This window comes from Acomys minous, assembly GCF_964271855.1.
Source record: "Acomys minous genome assembly, chromosome: 11".
Classification (NCBI taxonomy): Eukaryota; Metazoa; Chordata; class Mammalia; order Rodentia; family Muridae; genus Acomys; species Acomys minous.
The window spans coordinates 10,266,645-10,291,131 of NC_140492.1; the positions used below are offsets into that span (position 1 = coordinate 10,266,645).

Genomic DNA, 24,487 nt, shown 5'->3' on the forward strand with positions numbered 1-24,487 from the left:
GTGTGTGTGTGTGTGTGTGTGTGTGTGTGTGTGTGCGCGCGCGCGTGTGTGTGTGCATATGCATATGGAATGGCCAGAGGCTGATATCACTCTTCTCAATTTTTCACCTTTTCTCCTAAGCCAAGATCTTTCCCTGAACCTAGAGCTCTGATTAAGCAAGCCTGCCTAGCCAGTGAGCTCCAGGATCCTCCTGGCTCCATTCCTACACTCCCAAGACGCAAGTGCTCGCTACCATGGCTCTCTTATTACCTGGGTGCTGGAAAGCCAAGCTTTTGTCTTCAGACTTGCACAGCAGACCATTTACCATTAAGAGTCATCCGAGCCTTAACTATCTTACCATGTCCATCTTTCAGTTTAAAGTCAGCCAATGAATGTTCCTCAGCTACATAGTAAAGTCTCACATTTAATTCACTGCTGCCCACATTCGCCCACATGAGCTGTGATGAAAAGGGTACCATTTCTTAAGAACCACACAACTTCTTCCTAAGTACTCTTTCTGAGCCTGGCCGCTCCTTTTACTGAGTATGCTATGTGAAAATATCAACAAACGCTGCTGTCACAATGTCAGAATTCATTGGCTAACAATAAATTCACAAGGCAGCAATTTGCCAGAGGATACCCTTTTCGTTGATATTTATGGTTGAGGCAAGAACAAGTTGTTATTTATTCCAATCTTGATTAGTAATATTAAATTTCAAATTATATAATATTATATATCACAATATCACATAGTCAATCTGTCTCTATTTGAAAATCTATAGCTTATAACGTGGCTGTAAAGCCTTTAAACAACAAGAAATTTCAAAGAGTTGTGAGAGGCCAAAGCAAAGAATCTGGTAGAAAGTTTCTCAGAGAGGTCTCTCAGGGCAAAGCAGTCTGAAACAAACAGCAAACACAAGAGCACAACCTGCTTTCGCAAAATATAGTAACTTGGGGCAGGATACGGACTGATCTCAACACTCAGCTGGTGACATCACTCGTTGTCCATGATCACGTTCGAATGCTAAGTCTCTCTCAAGCTCTCTAGAACCACCAACGGAAGGGAGGGGCTTTGCAAATCAAGCATTACACATTCCATATCAGCAATGTGCTCACATGTGTAGGAGAGGAGGCACCCCTAACATCCGAACTTCTAGCTTTGCTTAGAATCTGTTTCCTATTACATACCAGGCATATGTAAAAGAGTTCAATAATTTCCTGAGCAAAGAATACTGTTGACCATCTGACCCTTTTCCAAGAATTTAGAATAGCTCCTTTCCTTCGTCTGCCAGGTTCATAATAAGACTAAAGAAACTGGCAGTGAAAATTAGCAAGAAGAGTCATTTCCAAGCACTTTGGCTCTTTTTCACTTTTCACTGCCTTTCTCAGCAAGCCTTAGCTCATACTGTTCCCTAAAAAAATGAATACTGTGCCTCCTCTATTCAGCATTAAACTCTGACTCCAATTTATACTGTCAGATAAAGGTGACTATAATGATCAGAACTACACACTTATGTATTTTCCTATGCCTCATCGCATTTAGAAACAAGTGAATGTCACAGTTGATTAGACATACAAATCATAAATACTATAGGCTAAGCAGTTCCTATGAGGAAGGATAAGCCACTAGCGGCTGTGAATTCTTAATTTCACCTGTTTGATGTACAAGGTGACAACATGTTACCAAATGAACTCCACAAAGCATGCTTAAAGAGCTTTCAAGTAGAACATTATACTGAGACACGAGTGTAGTTAGATCTTTCCATCTTGCCTGGTTTGATAAGTAGTTTTGTGAGCTAATAAAATCAAAGGCGCTCTCATTTTAAAGAGCTCTCCTTGGTATAACCATTCAGTCTTTCTACATCTTCAGCAAAGCAAAGTCATCTACAAGAAAATAAATTCTAGAACACCTGTGTTTAAGCGTAAGTCCAAACAATGACATGAGCATTATAGAGTTTAAGGTATATCAGAAAAAATATAATTCGTAAGTGGAAGTTTCGAAAATTAATGTCCTAACTACCATGTAACACCAGGGAGTCCATTCATAAGTAGCAGACACTTTGCACAGCAAAAACATCAGCACACCATTTGTGTCACTGTTGACCATAAAGTAGAATGAGCTCTTTATCCTTGGTATGTTCATCTGAGCTCGGATGCTCAATAAATACTTGTTAAAATTAAAACCCCAAATGACTCGGTATGCTACCCATTAAGTTAGAGATGATTCATGATAAAATGATTTTGCCTACAACATTAAAATGTAAATGAATAATCAATTGAACCATTAAATTGGAACCTAGAGAGTAAGCAGATCAACTGAGATCGATGAAAGCCAACATTCGGTGACTCAGAGTGGGTTTAATACAGCTAGACTCAGGGTTCTCCGGTGTAGTAATTATCAAGCCATAAAAAGGAGGAAACAGCAAACCCGAAGGAAAAGAAAAGACTTAGGTGTGCTTGGCACCCACCTCTGCAACAGAATTAAGTACCCATTAAAGAGCACTTTATTGGGATGTGTTTAGTAGGAGTTTGTTAAATAGTCTGAAGCCAGCACAGCTGTCGTGGGACAAAATGCCCCATTACTCCCATCGAACTGAACAGGAGCAGCACGAAAGCCTCGAAGGACAAAACTCAATTCACTCAATACTTGCAGGCAGAGCTCTGTCCTCTACCAGCTAAACTGCAGGAGGGCTCTAGAGCACTTGTAGAAAGGGTGAGATTTGGACATGCCTCACCTCTTCCCTTCCTGATTCTCCCTACCCTCACCCCCCACCCCTGGGCTCACATCAGTCCCCTGGCTCCAAGCCTCACATTCTGTGGTGATGTGAGCCTCCTGAGAACTTGCTGCCCTCAGGACCTCTCTCTGCTTCATTAGACCCCTATGGAGGCCTGGCTTCTTTCCCTTAACACACAGCAGAACGCTGGGAAGCTGAGTACCAAATGCAGCATGAAGTCTAATCAGCACTTTCTGCTCTCTCAAGGCCTAGTTCAGCAAAATTTAGCCTCTGCACGTTATATAGAAGACAGGGCCAGAAACTTCTTACATAAATAGCAAACACACAGGACAGCATTGAGGCCCTATGTTCCTGGATACAACTACTTTGCTGAAGTATTTATATATAATATGTAGATGAATGGACATGGTATGTGACAATAAAACTTTATTTACAAAGATATATATGCTTGAATAGATTTGACCCTGGGCCTCTAATTGACCCTGATGTAAAATATAAAGGAGAAGAAAAGAGGAGGCAAGGAGGACAGAGGTGTGGGGGGAGGGAGGGAGAGAGAGAGAGAGAGAGAGAGAGAGAGAGAGAGAGAGAGAGAGAGAGAGAAAGAGAAAGGAGACTAAACAAGAATCAAACATCTGTAAAAGCTGAGACTTATCCACATCTATGAATCTGTTAGTGTTCTTTCAATCTTTTCTGTTTATTAAATCAGCAGTTGCTGATCTTTGCCTCGTTCTCTGTGCAGTTTTCTCAGTGGCATCTTAGTTCATTTGATAAATTGCCTTCAGTGTAGGACACATGTGAGTGATACTTTTCCTTATTCATCATAAAAGCCATGACTAAGAGTCCTATAGCAAAAAGAAATTAATAAATAAAGGAATAATGGATTTATTTAACCTGATTTTTACATGATGCAGGATCGTTTAGAAGAAACACTAAAAGACACGGGAAACCTGGACATTATTTATGTATGTATGTGTAAATGTGTGTATGCATGTATATATGTATGCATGTGTGTGTGTGTGTGTCAGTATGTGTAATACAGGAGTACTGCACATAGCAGTAGTCTACCACTAAGCTATTATTCCTGTCCTTAGTGCTCTGTCTATATTTATGATTAATTTGAATGAATGGACACCTGCTTAGAAATGTGACTTACCAGGAAACTGAGACAGAGGGGAGGACATTCTAGTGGGACTCTAGATGAGAGAATCATGGGAGAATGGCAAAGTAGAAGGATCCAGAGGGTCCTAGAAGCCTACAAGTAGAACATTATGATAGGCAGATTTGGGCCCTGGGGTCCCGCTCAAACTAAGGCACCAGACAAGGACAATACAGGCGGTAAACCTTAAACCCATACCCAAATCTAGCCAATGGATAGAACACTCTCCACAGTAGAGTGGAGAGTGGGATATTACTTTCTCACATACTCTGGTGCCTCACCTTTGACCATGTCCCCTGGAGGGGGAGACCTGGTGGCACTCAGAGGAAGGACAGCAGGTTACCAAGAAGAGACTTGATACCCTATGAACATATACAGGGGGAGGTAATCCCCCTCAGGAACAGTCATAGGGAAGGGGAATAAGGGGAAAATGGGAGGGAGGGAAGAATGGGAGGATACAAGGGATGGGATAACCATTGAAATGTAACAAGAATAAATTAATAAAGGAGAAAAAATCCTGTTTTAAAAAAAAAGAAAGAAAACCATAATCAAAGTAAAAAAAAAAAAAAAAGAAAGAAAAAGAAAAAGAAATGTGACTGGCCAAAGTGGATGACATGGTGGTGCTAGAAATAGGAAGGGCCTACTGCAGAATGGGCTTTGTGTAGCAAATGTGTTATGTCATAAGTAATCATGCTTGCATTTTTACAATAAATTCAGAAGCTATGTCACTTATGCTGTCTTTAGTACGTCGGGCACCACTAATTTTTCTTGGTAGTGGCCATTGGCAATCACAGGCCTTTTGTTGCAGTCTTACTCACTAATCTTAACTCTTAGATCACACATCCCCATATATATATATATATTGCAGAATGGCACTAACAGGGTTTTAATGGGGTGATAGAGATTCCAAGAGGGCTACTGCTGGGGATTGATATTAGAGACTAAGCCACACAGCCTTACACATGCACAGAGATCTTCTAAAAGCCAGGGCTGGGTCCAGTGAAATGGAGACAAGTGGCAGCTGTTTCAAGCAATGGCTTGTGATAAACTGAATGGGCAAAGAGTTGATGTTTCAATCAACTGCTGATACTGTCACACATGCATCCTATGATTTGATGAGAGGTCAGTGGGTGCCACTGAACTGAAGCATCTCTTCTGTCAGATGATGAGGGGCCTCTGTGTTCCATTGGTTGGTAAGTTTGCTAAGGCCCCAGCCCTGAACTTTATTGAATGGTTCTAATACACCAGTGTATCCATGTGGTCCTGGTTTAATTTGATAAGATCACAGATGGTAATATTTCATCTGTTTTCTGGTTCCCCCTGGAACTGTTGGTTGTGTATTCACACAAGCCAGGTACAGAGACACTCCACACCATATTTGCACTCAATATGGCTGCAAACTACTGTTTTATAATAATGGAATTGCTCAGAGCACAGCACAGCCTGAACATTTCTGTTTTAAGCAGCATGAAGGAAGACAGATTAGGAGGCAGCTTGTTCTTCCATGTGGTTCTTTTTGGGCCCCTTGTGTTGTGTTCCTTTTTCTTGGAATATATGGGAGAACTTTCTGGACTGTTTCTTCATGGGACAAAGAAAAGAGTATGTGTCTCAGTGTCACTGTGGTAAAGAGTGCCAGTGTCCACACTGATGGGAGGTGAGGCGGGGGCGAGGGTCAGACAGACAGACAGACAGAGACAGAGACAGAGAGTTGTAGGACAAGATGGTGGAAGAAATGTAGAAATTTGTTGTTACTGAGACCTTCCATCTCTTCCCATTCAAGGAACTCAGACTAGCAGGTGTCTTGTGTTGTCCTGAGTCAGAGCCCCTACACTGTTAATGAGAACTAATAACTAAAACCGTCGCTGTTTTCTTTAAACCGATGACATTCTAAGAATAATTTCTTTACCAGGCAATGGAAACATGAAGTTGGCAGGCCAGAGAGGGTGGGATTTCATAGTGATCCTGTACGCTTGGCTAGGCAAACACCTGTACAACTAGCACAGAGCCAGCTCTGAGCAAGCAATCTCTAGTCCCCATTTCAGTGGGAGGACCCCACTCACGCCTAGGTTTCATTTGGTGACTAACTCAAGACAGCCATGTTAGAGGTTGACCCGTCTCTCCTTTTTATTCTATTTAAATTTCCCTCCAGTAAATGGGCTTAATCCCCATGTCCAGACAGATTGGGTGACATTCCTGAGATACTGGAGAAACCACACAAGGCAACACAGCATGCACAGCCCATGGCATTGCTTCTCTTGCCTACTCTCTGGCTGCCTCTTTTCCACAGTGTGTTTGCTACAAGTTGTTTGGTTTTGTTATTCTTTATTTAAATATATATTTTATTAATGTAATCATATTGCATCTCAATTGCTATCCCATCCCTTGTATCCTCCCATTCCTCCCTCCCTCCTGCTTTCCCCTTACTCCCCTCCCCTATGACTGTGACTGAGGGGACCTCCTCCCCCTTTATATGTTCATAGGGTATCAAGTCTCTTCTTGGTAGCCTGCTATCTTTCTTCTAAGTACCGCCAGGCCTCCCCATCCAGGGGACGTGGTAAAATATGGGGCACCATAGTTCATGTGATAACACCTCCTTAGTTTACTTTTTTTTAGGTAGTGTCTAAAAATGAAAATATGTATGAAGACACAAATTTCTCTTCCTATCACTATCTCACACACACAAGCACACACACACACACACACACACCCCATAGGCAGAGAGACATAATGATAGAACAGACCTCCCTTGTTAGAGGTATTTACTATTACCAAAACTGTTCCAAAGCGCAAACAAAAATATCTCTGACCTTTTGAATCCCCTGGCCTGTTTATATAAACAAAACACAAAAGCAAATATTTCATATACAAATAGCAATCACTGTTATGAAGAAAAAAGAAGCAGCTAATCTTTGAGGGACTGGGCAAAGAGGAGGTTTGCAAACTTATGTAAAAAAAAATCTGGGAAGAAGTACTCAATGGCAAACATTTAAAATAAACCCCAAAAAGGATAATGACCAAGCCAAGAGGATACCTGGAGAGAAAATTCCACCAGGAAGAGCTGATGAGAAGACCCTGCACTAAAATAATGCTCTGATGAACCTATCATTAAAAATCTTCCATAAGTAGGAGCTAGAGAGATGTCTGAGTGGGCAAAAACATTTGCTGTGCAAATCTGAGGACCTTACATCCAAGCACCCATAAAATGCCAGGCATGGCAACACGGGTACCTGTATCCCGAGCACTGCGGAGGGAACAGAGGCAGGAGGATAGCTTGAGTATGCTGCCCTCCAGATTCACTCCAACTTCAGTTAGAGACCTGTCTCAACAGAGTAAGGTGGAAACATTCCTTCCTCCTCTAGTTATAATGTGTGTGCATGGGTCCACGCATGGGCACACACACAGGCATACATTAAGCAGATACAATACACACACACACACACACACACACACACACACACACACACACACACACAAATAAGATTTTAAAAAGCTTGAATATATAAATAAGGAATCCTGAGTCATATTTTCAGACTTCACTAAGCACATTGGGCACACCTCGTCCCTCCCCCAAACATATGCCGGCAACAGTATCAGGTGCTTTGATACAAGCTTTATCTGCTCTCTGGATTCACTTGTGCTTGGTCCTCCCTCTCTAAATGTCCAATTGCTGTGGACCTTGCTGAGTTGTACACATGTGGTCATTGGGAATGTTCAAGTGCAGGATGTGTGAGTGAGGCCTAAATGTCTGAATGGGTCAGCTACGAACGAAAAAAAAGATAAGACTTAGGAGGAAGGGGCCTGCTGTTGGGACCTGCACATCTGCAGAGCAAGGCCATGGAAGGAAGCTTTGATCAAACACTTAGGAAGAATCACCAGGAACAACTTCGGCATAATTAGAGCCATGCATTTCTAACCAACCAATAGGATTCTTGGAAGAGCATTTCTTGATTTTGAAAGAGCTTCTTCCCTGGCACCAGACAATGGGACTCTTGTCACAGAAGGGCCATAACATGTTTTTTGCACCTGTGTATGACATGACTTAATTTCCAATGCTGACTCTACTGTTTCCTGTAAGACTCAAACTCATATAGCACCATATCATCTTGACTCCATCCTCTGAGAGCAGGTTTTATATTTAATAATGCTGTTCCATTCTGTCTGGATATGTCTCCAGTATTTATTGTGTTTGGTGAATTGTTTTAGGCACTTGGAATTCACCAGTGAACCAGGACAAAATAGGAGACACTGACTTCAAATATTTATTTACTGTGGGAGCCTAAAGAACAAACCATTTATTCACCCTCAATAAGGTGATAAATAATACGGAAGAAAGAAAAGATAGCATAGGGGAGAATCTGGAAGCTGGAGTGCAATTTCCAGTGTTTAGGATCATGTCACATTGCAAATGTGAGGTTTGGGCAAAAAACCAAAGCATGAGAGGAGGTGAGCCATGTGAGTGGTACTCAAGGGCTCCAGGCTAAAATAGTTGCTGAGGGTGAAGGACATCTATTTTGGAGCTAGTGAGAAGATCAGCATGGTTGGGGTTGATTGAAATAAGATTGGTGGTAGGAGAGGTCAAGGGTAGGAATTGATGGATCTTGTAAGTATTAGAGACCCCTGGAGGAATTTGTGCTACGTGTGCAATGGAAAGTGCTGAAGAGGATCGAACAGTATATTAATGGATCATTCTGGTTGTTGTATTGATAAAAACACTCTGGGGAGGGCAAAGTAGCCATGACAGCCTGCCAGATTGGTCCTGCTGAAACCAAGCCAGGATACGGAGGTCCTAGCACTGGAGTGAGAGAGCATCAAGCACTGGAAAAACTCTAGAGGCCGAGCAAGCCTTATACTCTGAATGACTCCCACTTGCAGGCTTTTCCTGTAATCCCTTTTCTCTTGCCTCCATTTACATTGTAGGATGAGGTGTGTTTGAACAATGGATCAAAGAGTGAAAAGTCTCTGAGGAAGCTGTGGAAGCAGCATTATGGATAGTCCCAGCTTGCCATTTTACCCTGTTTTGACAACTTTGTAAAGCTGTCTTACGTATCCATCACTACTTTGTGTCAGCATGACACTGACTTTGAAGTATAAAACTCAATTATCTGAGAAACTCGTGACACTTCAGGTTACAGACATTTGCCTCAGTAGACTAATGTAGCAGGAACAGAGTAAGCTCCCAAATCTACTCAAGTAGCAAGGCTTTGCTGGCATTTCAGTGGAGTCATATGTCAAGGAAAACATATTGCACTCCTTTGACATGAGACAAGCGCCATATGGTAAGTTTATTTTTAAATAGTAGGTAAGAACAGGAAATCTATGTTCTGTCTTAGGAACTATTAATGCTGTGGTAAAGGCAAGCAGCCTGTGACTTTCTATACCTGTGGGTTTAAAAAAAAACAGAATGATAATAATATCTGAGGCAGTGAAGGTTGAGAGACAAGGAAGTGAGTAAAAGATAGTCTCTTCAGCATTGATGTGAGCCAAAGGATAGAGTTGCCATTGTCTGAGATGGTGAGAGGGTGGGTGAAACTAACCTGTAGGAAGACAGGTGGGTACTGTCCCCCTTTCCTGTCTGTTCCTGTCCTTAAATTCCCTGTCCCAAAGCATCTCGGCAAAGGAAAGGGTGTATTTAGCTTGCAGTTCCAGGTTACAGTCTGTAACAGTCCATTATTTCTGGGAGGTCAAGGCAGGAAGTCAAGCAGCTGGCCACATCCATATTACAGAGCAGAGAGAAATGAACATGCGTGTGTTGCCTGCCTCCCCCCCCCCCACTCTTATGCAGTTCAGGATCCAGCCCATGTGAAGATACTTTCCATATTCAGACTAGGCCTTCCTGCTTCCAGTAACAGTCAAGATGGCCCCCAGAGACATAGCCTTTCCTGAAGGATTCTACAGTTGCTATTCTCTTCCCAGGTGGTTTTAGGTTGTGTTGTGGCATGTTGACATTGAAAACTTACCATCACAGACATCAAGGACTTGGTCACAAATGTACTAAATTTGAATTTTAGACCCACAGAGACATCAAGCGGTATTGTGACTAGGAGGATCTCCATTGAAGGAAAGCAGTCTGGACTTGGCATGCAAATGTGATTACAAAGCACTGAATCCTTAAGGAAATGAATCCCCAACAGACAGACCAGTCCTGGACTCACAGCATATGGCACTTGAGAGTATTTTGTTGCTGTTTATTCCTAGGTTTGTTAGTTTATGATTTCCTTAAGTGATTTTCTGAATCCGTCACAGCCACATGAGATACCCACCAGTCTGCAATAATTACTAATCATTACATCACACCTAGTTTTAAAGTTTTAGAGCAAGGATTTGTTTTATTATGTTAAATCATTGTGATTTGGGGAAGGGTGTATTTCCTTGTTGGAGGAAGTGGGTCAACTGTGAGTGGGATTTGAGATTTTAAAATCCCATCACAGATTCCCTCTCTGTCTCTCTCTCTGTCTCTGTCTCTCTGTCTCTCTCTCTCTCTGTCTCTGTCTCTCTCTCTGTCTCTGTCTCTGTCTCTCTCTCTGTCTCTCTCTCTGTCTCTGTCTCTCTCTCTCTCTCTCTCTCTCTCTCTCTCTCTCTCTCTCTCTCTCTCTCTCTCTCTCTCTCTCCTCCCCTCCTATCTGCAGATTAGGACATAGTTCTCAGCTACTTCTCTAGCACCAAGCACCATGTTAGCTACCATACTCCCCAAAACGATGACACTAGATTGACTCTCTCTAAGAAGCCCCCAATTAAATGTTTTCTTTATAAGAGTAGCCTTGGGTCATGGTGTCTCTTCACAGCAACAGAGCAGTGACTAAGGCCGTCAGTATTCAGAGTAACAGGTTTTGTTATATTCTTCCGTGCATGCTTAATTTTGGTTGAGCAGCCTCTCCTGAACTCCATTTCCATGACCCACAGTCAGCCTGTGACTTTCTGTCCCAGTGTCTTTCATTTCATGTCACATGCATATGCTCGTATTGCAAGTTATTTTTTTATTTATTATCTCTCTGTCTCCATTCCTCTCTGACCCTCTGTCTCCTCACTCTTTGTCTTTGTCTTTGTCTCTGTGTCTCTGTGTCTGTCTCTGTCTCTGAGTGTGTGTGTGTGTGTGTGTGTGTGTGTGTGTGTGTGTGTGTGTGTGTATAAGTTGTTCTAGAGGTTGAGTGGTCAGGCTTATAAAGCAAGCATTATTATCTACTGACCCATTTCATCTACCATCATGACTCATATATTCTATTACCTTCCCCACTGTCCTTAAAGCCTCTTCTCCCCTCTCACAGGTTTCTATCTAGTTTACTGAACTTTGCCCACACCCACGCCCATATAAACACACCCATATAAACACACCCATATAAACACACCCATATAAACACACCCATATAAACACACCCATATAAAAACCAGAAGCTAGAATCTGCATATGAGACAGGATATAGAGGATTTGTCTCTCTGGGTCTGGGTTATTTAACTTAATACAAAAATTTTCAGTCTCTTTCTTCTTCCTTCAAATTTCATAGTTTCATTATTCTTTGTGCCTGAATAAAATTCCATTGTATACATGTACACTCAGCAAGGGTGAATTTGAAATGAGATTAATATACAAAGAAATGTCAGTGACTGAAAAGAATAAATCCTGAGAGTCCACAGAGAAATACACACACAAAAATAACAACTGGATTCTTGAATGTCAACATGTCACATACTCTTGAAAATCCTAGCTAAATCATTTAAGGACCCAACCATCCTGTGGACAGGTGAAATATCTGCTCTAAGGATTGTATTCAAATAGTGACTTAGGATTTTATTGTCCAGTCAAGTATTTTGCATTCACCCATAGGACACTAGCAAAAATGGAGGGGACTCTGTACACAGGCAGCATCACATAAGAGACAGTGAGTCTTTCACTTTCACCATGCACAACTTAGCACATTGTTCAACACTGTTCGAGTCACAATCTCTATGTAGCTACCCACTGAAATAACACAGGGACAGAAGTCCTTGCTGCCAGGTCCTATCAAGGCAACAATTTTCACTTATTTTTCTCTCAACCTTGACTTGTTTAAAACTTTCATATTTCCAGCCCCAGATCTCTATCCAGAACTCTAAAAATTTTCAGAATTCTACTCAGGAAAGCAATCTTTCAGTATCACATGCAAAGGGCATTGCTTTTAGCTACCATAGATATTATCCAGAATTCAGGACTGAGATATATCGTTTTCTGCAATATAGTGAATCTAAAAGTATTTGGGTTGGTTCCTCTATCAGTTCTTTGTAATTAAGAGATCCATTTTTTTTCCTTATGGATGCTTCCAACTTATCTTTTTGTTGCTGTTGTTGTAGCTTTGAGAAATCATATTCTAAAGATTTGTACTAAGACGTGCTGCACCTCCCCAGGTAATTCATGTCTCTCATTTCCATTTCCCAGCTCTGATTTTTCCTTCCCTCTGGAAGATTCCCAATTTATACACAGATGCCCTAAAGAATCCTATTAGATGTGGGTGTATTAATACACCCACACGTTTGTGAAATGCCATTTTGCATGTTTCCAAGTTCAAATGAAGACGAAATTAACATTTAAAATGTATGATCTGATCTTCGGGTCCCCATGGTTTATTACACTCATTTTTACAGCATCAAGCCCACTCGTACGGTTTAATGAACAGGGAATTGGATTAAGACTCAAGAAAACGGAGAGACTTTCCTTTTGAACCGAGACTCATTAAATAGCAGGAAAGCACCAGGAGTAGATTGGACTGCAATGTCGGGGAGAGAATCTCTCAAAGCGAGTGAGGAGTGAGTCCCAGCAGCCGTTTGAGGGGACTCCTGCATCACGTAGGCCTTTGACCTTTAAAGTCCCTTCCAATTCCTGGCACCTGTGACTCATTCTCAGGGCTGATCTAGACAATTAACCTCACTGTGCCTCACTTTCCTCCCCACGAGATAGCTTCAGCACCTGCACACTTCCTGAGTATATTCTAAGGTTAGCGAAGCTATTTATGAGGCGCGCGCGCGCCTACAGTAAAAGATGGGCAGCGTAAATAGCAAGGTTTGTTATTATTTCAGAGCACAGAGCATTTTTACACATCCACTAGAAATAGCAGTTTTCTTTTTTTTTTCCCATCCATATGCTCCACCTCATGCCAGAGCCCCTCAATATACATGCAGATCAGCATTTTTCTGTGTCATATTTAAGAGCACAGAGAAGACAACCAACATGTTTAGAGTTGCCCACGTAGACACTTTTTAAATGTTATCTTTATATTGCAGCCTAGCTTACGTTCGTGTGAAACAAACTGGCTGTGCCCTTAAAGCCCTTTAATAATGGTGAAGTTATAATTGCACTCATAGTATTACTTCATAGCCATGAGTTTTGTCTTTGAACTCGGAGAAACGTTTCAAGAAGTGTACAACAAACGCTCCCTCATCTTCTTTCAGATGCAGTAGCTGGCCAAGTGCATTTTAATCCCCCTCTCATTCTCTCAACATAGAAGTAACTACAAGTGGGGCGTGGTCGTGCCCTCCCATAAGCCTGACTTGAGAAACAGAGGCAGGAGTTCCAGGTCATCCTAGGCTAAATAACCATGCTACAATTGGTCTCAAAGTTTCAATACATAGAGATCAAAGCTCCAAGCTTAATCTCTAGCACCATGAAAAACAAAGTGTAATAGTAATAATACCAATTAGCTGTATAGCAGCCCTGGAAAGGAGACTAGATATGCTCACTTATACATTATCGTGCCTACTTTCTTCATTATAGCCACTCTAAAATTCACCAAATGTAGGAGCTTAACAGTGATCTGATGCTGTCAATGACACACACCCATGCATCTTTCTCTTTTCCCTAAGTGCTCCAGCATCATTCACTGTTTTTCTTTCCTTTTTTTCCTTTTCCTTCCTTTCTTTTTTTTTTTTTTGAGAAAATATTAGAAATGTATTTTTCGTTCTTTTTTTTCATTTGTTCTCCTTACATCCCTATTGTAGCCCCACTCCTCATCTCCTCCCTGTCCCACTCTCCCTCACTTAACCCCCCTCACACCACTCCAAGTCCTCAGAAAGGGGAGCCCTTCTCCTGTAACATCTGACCGCAGCCTATCAAGTCTCATCTGGACTGACTGTATCCTCTTCCTCTGTGGTTTGGCAAGGCCTCCCCACCATGGGGAAGTGATCAACATATGGGCACCGGAGTCCATGTCATAAGCAGTCCCTACTCCCCATATTGTGGGACCCACAAGGAGACTGTGCTGCCTATCTACTACATCTGAGAAGAGGGTCTAGGTCCTCACTATGCATGGTCCTTGGTTGGTGCATCAGTCTCTGGAGCATCCCACTCCTCTGCCTAGATTTGTTGGTTCCATTGGTCCCCTTGTGGAGCTCCTGTCCCCTCCAGACCATTCTATCCCCAACTCTTCCATAAGATTCCCTAAGTTCTACCCTGAAGTTTGGCTGTGAGTCTCAGCATCTGCTTCGATCCCCTGCTGGCGGATTCTTTTCAGAGGAGCTCTACCCATAGGCTCTCATCCTGTTCCTTTTCTTAAACTGCTTCCCATGTCTATTCTATCTGCCCCTCTGAATGAGAATTGAGCATTCTCCTTAGGGTCCTCCTTGTTATTTAGTTTCTTTATCTCTGTATATTGTAGAGTGGTTATCCTGTATTATGTGGCTAATATCCTCTGTATTTCACTGTGAGATCAACTGCACCTTCTTTGCCATTCATGATATTAATATTTATGGTGAGTCAAGATGAGATCAGAGTTTTCTATGTCACCCACTTGGATCTGTCTGGTCCACCCGGATCTACACTTCAATCTAAAATGCCTTTACCTCCACAAGATAGAACACCACCAAATTCCCAGGTTAGCAAGCACCATTGCCATTGCCATTGCCTATAGCAGCAGTCTTGGCAGAGTTGGGTCACCTGATCAGGGCAGGCATCCAGATGAGGATGCCAGAAAGCTAGGAGCTGTTGTTAAATCAGTTTTCCTTCCCTAAAGTCATTATCTACTTAACAAATATTTTTAACTAGTCAGTACAATGAAATATTAAATGAGTGATGGACTGCTGAAAATGCAAATATAAAGAAAGGAAAGCCTTCAGTAAATTTTCTTTCCTGTAAACTGGGCCTTTTAAAGTCTGCATCATGTGCTCATGAAGGCAGGAAAGCATGGCCTAAGCCAGCAATTGCCTTGGGAAGAAAGGTGCAAAGTCACTGTCCTTTTCACATCTCGGTCTCTAATCTTTAACTCTGCAGATCCCTTCTTCCCCCAAAAGCCAACTCACCTACAGACCCACGCAGGAGTTTTCTCATGTACAGGCTTAGTGATAAGATGTTCATCAGGAGAAAATTATCCCAATTAGAAATTGACCTCTGTATTGACCTGCTGCTTTTCTCCCTCTCTTGGCATAAATATCTTTCTTTTCTGAAACTATTGTGAAAGTGGTTGATCTCTGCATACCAATACATGGTGGTGATGATGTTTTTATGCTGGCCTAGAATTTTCTTCCTCTGTTTGCTTACATGCTGTTTGTTGACACAGTAAGTCAGTTGCGTGGGCTATCCATTCAATTGATTGTTCCAAAATACAAAAGTATTACAGGGTCACTGAAAGAGCCCTCCTTGGGAATGAGAAGGCAAACTTGGCTTTAAGGCCTGAGCCTGCGACAAGACTGTCACCTCCCCCAAGTTATTCTGACTTGTAGTAGGCCCAGGCAACTCTTTATGTATGAAACCAAGTGGCAACTTGACACTCCACCCATCTGGAGATACTTTCCAGCATGAAAATCTCTCAGCTTTAAAGGCCTTGAAACAGAATGTGTTTGTCTTGCAGACAGTAGCATAGGCTTAGGATCTAATGAGCATCCTGGAAACATTTTCTCTTGAATGTGAATGAATGAAGTGGGAACTGGTGCCTGTCAACTGTACATCCCAACAGAGTCCTGGTGAGGCAGATGCACTTCAAGGTTGGCATTCCATTTATCAAAGAACAAAGAAGCAGCTCCTTGCAGCATATGAAATGTACTTAGAATGTTTTCTCCATTTTATTTAAAGGACACATTGAGTTCTCCTAGGTGGTCATGCATAGATTACAAAAGGAAAAAAAAAAAAAAAAAGAACGTGGCAGCAGATCATGAAGCCAGAAGAAAGGGAGAGAGGAAACTCAATCTCTGCTTCTGTTTTTCCCTTCTCTTCAAACCATTTCAAGCATCCATGTTCCCTCAGCACCAATAACATGTACTTATAAGGCAGGGCAGGGACATAGGAAGATGGAGCATTAGGACTCACAAATAGTTTTAATCTATGGTTTCTGCTGGGAATTCCTGTAGCCCTGAGTAAGTCATTTAATTGTTCTGGGCCTTGGTTCCTGTGTCTGAAATAATAAACATGATAACTTGCTTCATAGTGCTATTATGAGGCTTAACTAATAAAACAAATTACAAATATATAAGTGTTCTGTTCCTCCTCTCCTTCTTTACACATGGTGGCGGTTCAGAAAAGGAGACTTAATAAGAAAAATGTTTTTAAAAGGAGTGCTACAATTTTGGTTCTTTATTGATTTGAAAAGGAGTGAGGGTCTAGGAAACCTGTTCCTCTAATTTTGATTGTTATGAAAAGAAAGAGGTGAGTGAAGAATGTTCTAACTCCCAACATGTCTCTACAACAATCTCCCTCATCTTCGCTTCCTTTAACTCTGAAAATAATATCATGATAAACTGGCTGTACTTGAGAATCAAGCCCCTCTCCTGTGTTGGGGAAGCATTTCCAATGTAAGCAGAAATAAATGGAACTCCTAAGAGGGGGTGGTAAAGAAAAATCGAGAAGGAAGCAAATGTCTCACGTCCAGAAGGGCCTAGAATCCACGTGGCACAATTTCCATATAGTTTCCATCTGAACACTCATAAAGTTTAATATTCTCTGTTGATTGCTTCTGGCTAACAAATCCTGACAGCACTGAACTGCATACTTTTTAAAAGCAATTTTCCAATGTGATAAGAGTCCTTGAGAGAGAGAAGGCAACACCATACAGTCTAGCAAATACAGTCAACATCAGGGTCGTGCAATGGAGCTTTTCTATGGCTGTACACCTTGCCTAGTAATGAACTTGTACTAAAGCATGGTGTTAGTTGGGTGGATCCAGACCTGTAGTAAAGTAAATATTCCATCCATTTAGGCTGCTGTGCACACCTTGCTATACCTAAGGACATTCCTGCTTTCACAATCATACTTACCAAAAATCCTATAGTACATTTTAATCAAATAAGGACTTAACCAACACAACTTTCTAACATATTAGCAAGAGAGATAATGAGCCATTCACAAATAGTTTATTGGTCCATCACCGAAAGATTATACAAAGCAAATTAACTAATTAGTTGGTAAACAATATGCTACAAATAAATATTTGATGATGAGCTTACACAAGCTAGCAAACCCCTTGTGTTTGCTGAGCTTTTTAAAGATTGCATGTGGTGGGATTGGAGAGATGGGCCAGCGCTTACGAACACCTCCTGTTCTTGCTGAGGACCGGAACTTGTTCCCAGCACTCCCACCAGTCATCACACAACTGCCAGGAACTCCAGAGCCAGGAGAGCTGATGCCCTCTTCTGGCCTCTGCTGGTGCAGGTACATTGAATTCACATATGTGCATACTCACACCCATATTGACAGGAAGACGATTTTGTTAAAATACATTTCTAAAAAATGATAACAACAAGTGCTATTTCGCTGAGCGCCTCTAGAAGCTTCAAGCAAGCTTTTGATTGTTGACGTTTCATGGTCACAGACTTAATATGCTTAAGACTTGTAGTGTTGGCTACAAGGTGGAGAGGACAACTGCATGCTAAATAATTGTGCTTCCAAATCCCAAAATGGAAAGTATCAGTCCAATCTACCAGGGAAAAAGCAATGACAAATAGGAAGTCAATATCGTAACCTTTAGGTTGGTGGCTGTGTGATACGCTTTGAGAATGCTCTGCCTTTGACTGTAAATGGCAACAAACAACATAGATCCATCTCTGGTGCATGATTGGTTGTCATTTTCCAGGTCTAATTCGTCTGCAAGAGCTCATCAAAGCTCCCTCCAGATACAACATCAAAATCAAAATCCGCCAGCTGCCCTCTGGGAATAAAGATGCCAAGCCTCTGCTCAAGGAGATGAAGAAAGGCAAAGAGTTCTATGTGATATTTGATTGTTCACATGAAACAGCTGCTGAAATTCTTAAGCAGGTAAGAGAACTGGGAGTGGGTAGAAGATTGAGAAATACTTCATCTTTTCTTTAAAAGTGGCGTTTGGTTTTTGTTTTCACTTGGTGCAGCCTGATACAGGCACCACAATACATGTTGGTTCAAAGACTGTAATTTCCAGACCCTTTTTAAGGAACCAAGAGGTTCGGAGCCAATTGTGATATGTGTATATTGTTTCATATGTGCTGTGTGGTAAGTGGGCCATGCCAGAAAATGGGAGAAGAGAATAGCATCCTCTACATCATGTAAAGATCTGTGGGGTCTTCACATCTGCTGAGAAAAATCAAACCACATCTATTTGTGCAATGCTTGACTTACATGGCAAGACCTCTTTGGCTTAAGCTGCAGGATTCTAAGTGAAGCAGAAAAGAGGACAATGTACTCTCAGCCCAAGGAAGATACTTCTCTTGTTGTGGACAATGAGCTGTTTTACCTTCATCTCCAGAGGATGTGGATGGAAGCAGACAAATAAAAAATGCTTCACAGATGGAAGATGGCAGTAATGTTAATAATAATAATAATAATAATAATAATAATAATGAGGATGATGCAATAATTAAGTTGCTGTTCTTTGGTCTAACACTCAGGGTAAATTCAGAATCTTTAAAAAGATAAAGCATTGATTCTCAGTCCTTATTTCACAGTGATTCTGGTTCACGTACACTGTGGCAACAGCTGTATAGACTTGGGCTTGTCATACTTTAGGTACTTTAGTGGATTTTGGCCAGAACTACATCTAGAAAGTACATAGGTCCATCAGAAATACTAGTCAGAAGTTTCAATTACAATCAGTAACAATTTTTTTTTAATTCAAAGAATTAAATCTGGAGGAAAGGCAGGGGCAAAACCACATGTAACCTTTATACTTTAGATATGTCACATAAGCCAATGTCCTCATCAGTATTTTTAAATAATGCACACTATATAAACTGGGCACTATGGTTAAAAACACCAGGGGTTGTTAATGCATGGCAGTCTCATGAGTGTACCAGCAAACTCCCAATAAATGAGCACTGTGGAGTCTTGAACCACTAGGAAGTTGTCTCCCAGTACTGTCATGTGTCCCAGGGCTGCACAGTTCTGTGGCCATACTTGTGGAGCACTTTAGCCACTGAGTTCAAAATAAGAGCTGTGATTGCACCAAAAGTACATATTTAAGAAAGCAACCATTTGTCTGTGTTATCCACTGAATAGCAGTACTAAAAGATTTACTTAGAACTGCCTACTGTTTGGATATACGTTGAACATTTCTCTTTGTTTTGTGTGTTGAAAGCTTGGTCCTCACCGTGGCATGTTTGAAGTAATATAAACTTTAGGAAGTGAGGTCAAAGGTGAGATGGTTGGGTCAGTGAGATAGTGCCCTCAGGAAGGATTCATGTAGTTCTTCTGGAACTGCAGTTAGTTCCCTTCCAAACATGAGTTACAGAAAACAGCATCATTGGCTTTGGCTTCCTCTTTCACCATATATTCACTGTGTTGTGCTGATGCCTTCCAAAGATGCCTTCACCAGACTGCAAACAGTGAAGCTGCCCAACATTGGACTTTGGGCTCCGAAACTGTGCATTAAATAAATCTCTTTTCATTTAAGGTATCCAGATATAGCTGTTTGTTGTAACAACAGAAAACCAATACAGTTGCAGAACACATTTAAAGTCATGATGGAAACACTCTTGACTATTGCTGCACCTAATCCTTTCATACAGCAAAAGGCAAAATGAGTCTCACCTCCACTCTCCACTATTAGCTTATGCCTCTCCAATTAGGTAGGAGAGACTCTCTGTAACACACTTCTAGGTATTAACTCACTAATAGATCTTTCAATATTATAATAACCTTTCAGAGGAGAAAACTAGGTGGCAGAGGCATCAATAACTGAGAACTTTGAAGGTAAATAAATACAGCCACCAGTCTTATCTTAAGACCTTATCTTATTGTATCTTACACACTTTGACAGAGGTGATTAAGGTACTCAATAAAGGTAAAGGTCCATCAGAACAGAAAAAAAATCAGGACTGGAGAGATGGCGCAGTAGTTAAGAGCACCGCCTGCACTTCTGAAGGTCCTGAGTTCAATTCCTAACAACCACATGGTGGCTCACAACCATCTATAATGTAACCTGGTGCCCTCTTCTGGCCTGCAGGTAAACAAGCAGACAACACTGTATACATAGTAATAAAATAAATCCTAAAAATAAAACTTTTTTAAAAATCAAAAAACAAATTTTATGTGCAATTCTCAAGATTCAAAGAAGCTAGCACTCTTAAGAGCCCCTTATAGTAGAGACGGTTACATTCAAGAAAAATGACTTTCTAGTGAGAGTTCTGTGGTATACCATCTTATCCACACACACACCTAGCTGCATCTTTCCCAAAGGGTTGGCCTGAAATAAACAGGAAAAGGCTGTGGTTGATCCTAGCTGTGAGAATTTTCCTTATTTCTTGATAAATGTAAGCATAATAATTCTTTCTTAAAATTAATTATTTCTAAAGGATTATGGATTAATCTTTCTTTTTCATTCTTTTTTCCATACATTATATCTCAACCACTATTTCCTCTCCCTTTATTCCTCCCAGTACCCCTCCAACTCCCCTCTCCCCAGATATACTGCTCCTCCATTTCCCTTAAAAACAAAAACAAAAAACAAAAAACAAAAAAAAAGCAGATGTCCTAGGGATATCAACCAAACATGGCATAATAAATTACAATAAGACTAGGCACGAACCCTCATATCAAGACTGAACAAGGAAACCCAGTAGGAGTAAAAGGGTCCCAAGAATAAAAGATATCTTTGCTTAGAGGAGTCCTATAAGAATGATTAGTGTTCTGTCTCTGTCTCTGTCTCTGTCTCTGTCTCTGTCTCTGTCTCTGTCCCTGTCCCTGTCTCTGTCTCTCTCTCTCTCTCTGTCTCTCTCTCTCTCTCTGTCTCTCTCTCTCTCTCTCTCTCTCTCTCTCTCTCTCTCTCTCTCTCTATCTCTCTCTCTCTCACACACACACACACACACACACACACACACACACACACACACACACGAGGAAAATGTGCATGAAACCAAGCCAAAACTCTTAACTTCAGCACCATTTATTGTCTGGTTACAGTATTTATACTTCTGGAAAAAGGAATTACCCCATAGTTAAAAAGACAATTAATCACAAAATCAGATGAATTCTAAAATACAACAGGTTAAAATTTTTCATTAAAACTAAACATTTCTGATCTATGTCTTCATTACATGAGTTCATAGTGAATTCAGAGTGACAAAGATTGACAAGGTCTAAGGGTTAACAAATTGCAAGAGGTTATAAGAATATATGTTTTTAAAATTAGGACTGACCTGGCTACACATTTTCCAGCTATCTCTTAGTTTATAGCAAGTTCAGGACAATAACTTTATCTGTCATTCATTCTAAGAAAAAAGATAAATTTAAATGACAGCATATAATGCTGTGAGGTAACAAGGTATATTTGGACTTTAAGGTTTTTACTTAATTTCTAAGTAGCCCCGTTATATTTTGGGTTTATGGTAAGTTTAAACCAACATGCCTATATTTATGATGTATACCAGAATTCATGATGCTATCTGGAGTGAAGACTTATCTGAGGCCACAAATCAGCCTCAAGAATGTCCCCCAGTGAGGCATCTGGAGGTCCACAAAGGTATTTATTGCAGCCATAAACTTTATGAAATTGTTTGAGAAGATATAAAACAATTTAACTTTTAAAATTGTTTGAATCAAATCAAGAATTCCATAATCAGGAATTAATTCATCTGAACAGCAGTACATCTTCATTAAGATCTTGTAGGAAGTTTGTTCAATCAGAGTGGGAAAATGCCCAAAAAGTGATGGTTCACACCAATGCCAGATTTTAGAGAGATGCACCAGTGCACATTGACAGGGTTGTCAGAGGTTGGAAGCACTTCTGAAGTGTATCATGCTACACACCTTTCAAAATACCAGATCCCTTCCAGAGAGCACTCATGCCTACTGAACTTCTACAAACAAATGGCTCTTGACATCATGTTAGAGGATGAAAGCAGTTCTGGGGGTACATCATGCTACAGACCTTGCAATATACCAGATCCCTTCCAGAAAGCTCACATGCCTACTGAACTCCTTTAACAGAATGGCTCTTAGCAGCAGAAGACCTAGCTCAGACCCATGCAGGCTTCCTGATTATTGATTCAGTCTCTGCGCCTTGATAAACCTTACTTAGTTGATTCTATGGGCCATGCTCTTGTGGTGTCCTGGACCTCTCTGGTTTCTACAATCCTTTCTCCCTCTCATCTGCTAGGTTCCCTGAGCTCCATCTAGAGCTTAGCAACAGGTCTTTGCATCTGCTCCCATCAGTTGCTAGATGAAGTCTCTCTGATGAAAACTAGGCTAATCATCAATCAATAAGTATACCAGAATATCATTAGGAATCATTTCATTGACTTTTTGCCAGTCACGTTTGGGTATATATTGGGATTTTCAGCCTCTATTTTTCCGTCATCCAGGCAGTATCAAGCATGAGTTCCCTCTTGTGGCACAGGCCTCGACTTGGACCAGTCATTAGCTGGCCACTCTTCCACATTCTCTCCCACTTTTACCCCTGCACATCTTGCAGGGAGGGCGGATTGTAAGTTGAAGGTTTTGTGGCTGGGTTGACGTCCGAGTCCTACTGCTCAAAACCTTGTTTAGTTGTAGAAGATGGCCAGTTCAGGCTCCATATTACCCATTATTAGCAGCCTTTTCTAGGGTCACTCTCACAGATTTCAGGAAGTTTCCACATCGCCCCACATTGCCCCAATTATATCCTTTGAAAAACAATTAAAATAAAAATTCAACCTTTAAGAGAACTATTCTAAACTAACTGTCTGCTAGTGGTGGAGGTCTGGAGAGGTGGGTAGAAAATGTGGTGAATCACTTTTGTATTGGCCATTGATTCAAACACTTCTCTTTCACCTTCATCTTGGGTTTTCAAGCTGTGTTTACTTTTTCTGATCATTTTAGTGGTAAGGTTTTCAGTGAAGCTTGGTAAAAGTTACATGCGGCTATGCAGCTACTTTTCTTTATAAAACCCACAGAGTCTACTTCATGCTACCTGTATGAGCATGGCTATGAGACTATCTCCCGCCATGTGAGTAACCTCTCAGGGCACACATTCCTGAGGAAAACTGACTTTACCTCCCCCAGCAGCTATCATTTAGCAAAAGCTAGTGGGCGCAACCTCATCAGACTCTCCCCATGCTGAAATTGTGCCTAGCTTGATTTTATATAGTCTTGTCATATATCCTCAGCCACTATTAGTTCATACACTGCCATGCCAAAAAATACTGACTCACTGGAGAGTTCTGCTCCTTCTAACACAACAAACCATTTGTCCCCTCCTTCATGATGATCCTTGCGCCTTGGAGGTAGCAGTTTTGATGTGATTTGCAAGTAATTTTGAGGGGAAAAACAGTTATAATGGTTCGTATTGTGTGCAAATGCAGTTATTCCTTTTCACCTGATTATAGAGGACCTATGTTGGACATCTGGAGCATTTTGTATTGAATTCTTAGAGTTTGCTATTCTGGTCAAAATAATACCCAAGCCCTTTATGATTCTCTTTAATTGACTCCATTAGCTTTGAGCATTGAGCAATGGAGAGAAAAACAGGTACCTTCTCTTGAGGAGTGGAGAATTTGGAGGTCTAGATGCTAATTCTGGTTGTAACCCATGAAAGGGGAAAAGAGGAGTGAAAGAGGCTCATGTCCTTGACAGGGCTTCACTAGATGCTAATTATGGTTCCTGGCTCCTGACACTCCTGTGGCTTGCATTCTGAGGTGAGTTTGACATGCTCATTTAAGAGTGGAAGGAACTGAACCTCTGTTATCTAAAGAGGCCCGGCCAAGTGGCTCCCGACTCTCCATTTATCCAGGCTGCCAAACAGTCTCTGCAGGCAGCCAGATGTCAGAGGCTATGAAATCACATTATCCTGAAGGACCCTCTTCTGCAATGGACAGCCATTCTGAAGCAAGTTGCTAAAAATGTCTAGGAAAACCACATCCTCTTGTTTCTATTCTTCATATGAGGCTTGTATTAATAACTTTCCCTTTTGTGTATGAAAACCATCACTGAGAACACTCTCCTGGGTACCATCTGCCATCCCTGGATGCTCTCATCACTATCCTCCTCTTCCCTCCACCCTCATCACATTTCCTCCCTTGTTAACACTTCTTAAGAAAAAAAAAGGAATTAAATGCACCTTAAAGAAGGTGTTTGACATTTATCTGAAAATTAAAAAAATGAAGACTCTATAGTTATTATTGGGCATGCTAATTGCTTGGCAAAGTGATTATTTCTATTCATATTGAACAAGTACTATATGATGAGAATCTGAAAAGTTATTTCCCCAAAATTAGCTCGAAATTC

The 24,487-nt window shown here is 41.1% G+C and overlaps 1 protein-coding gene across 7 annotated transcripts in view; it reads left to right on the top strand.

Moving 5' to 3' along the window:
* The window catches only part of GRIK1 (glutamate ionotropic receptor kainate type subunit 1), a 363,547-nt gene that overhangs the window by 216,925 nt on the left and 122,135 nt on the right, over positions 1-24,487 (top strand). For all 7 annotated transcript variants that reach the window (XM_084800831.1, XM_084800829.1, XM_084800830.1 and 4 more), the window contains exon 4: positions 17,892-18,073. In XM_084800831.1, coding sequence (XP_084656957.1) covers positions 17,892-18,073 — 182 coding nt within the window. The remainder of the gene's footprint in view (positions 1-17,891; positions 18,074-24,487) is intronic.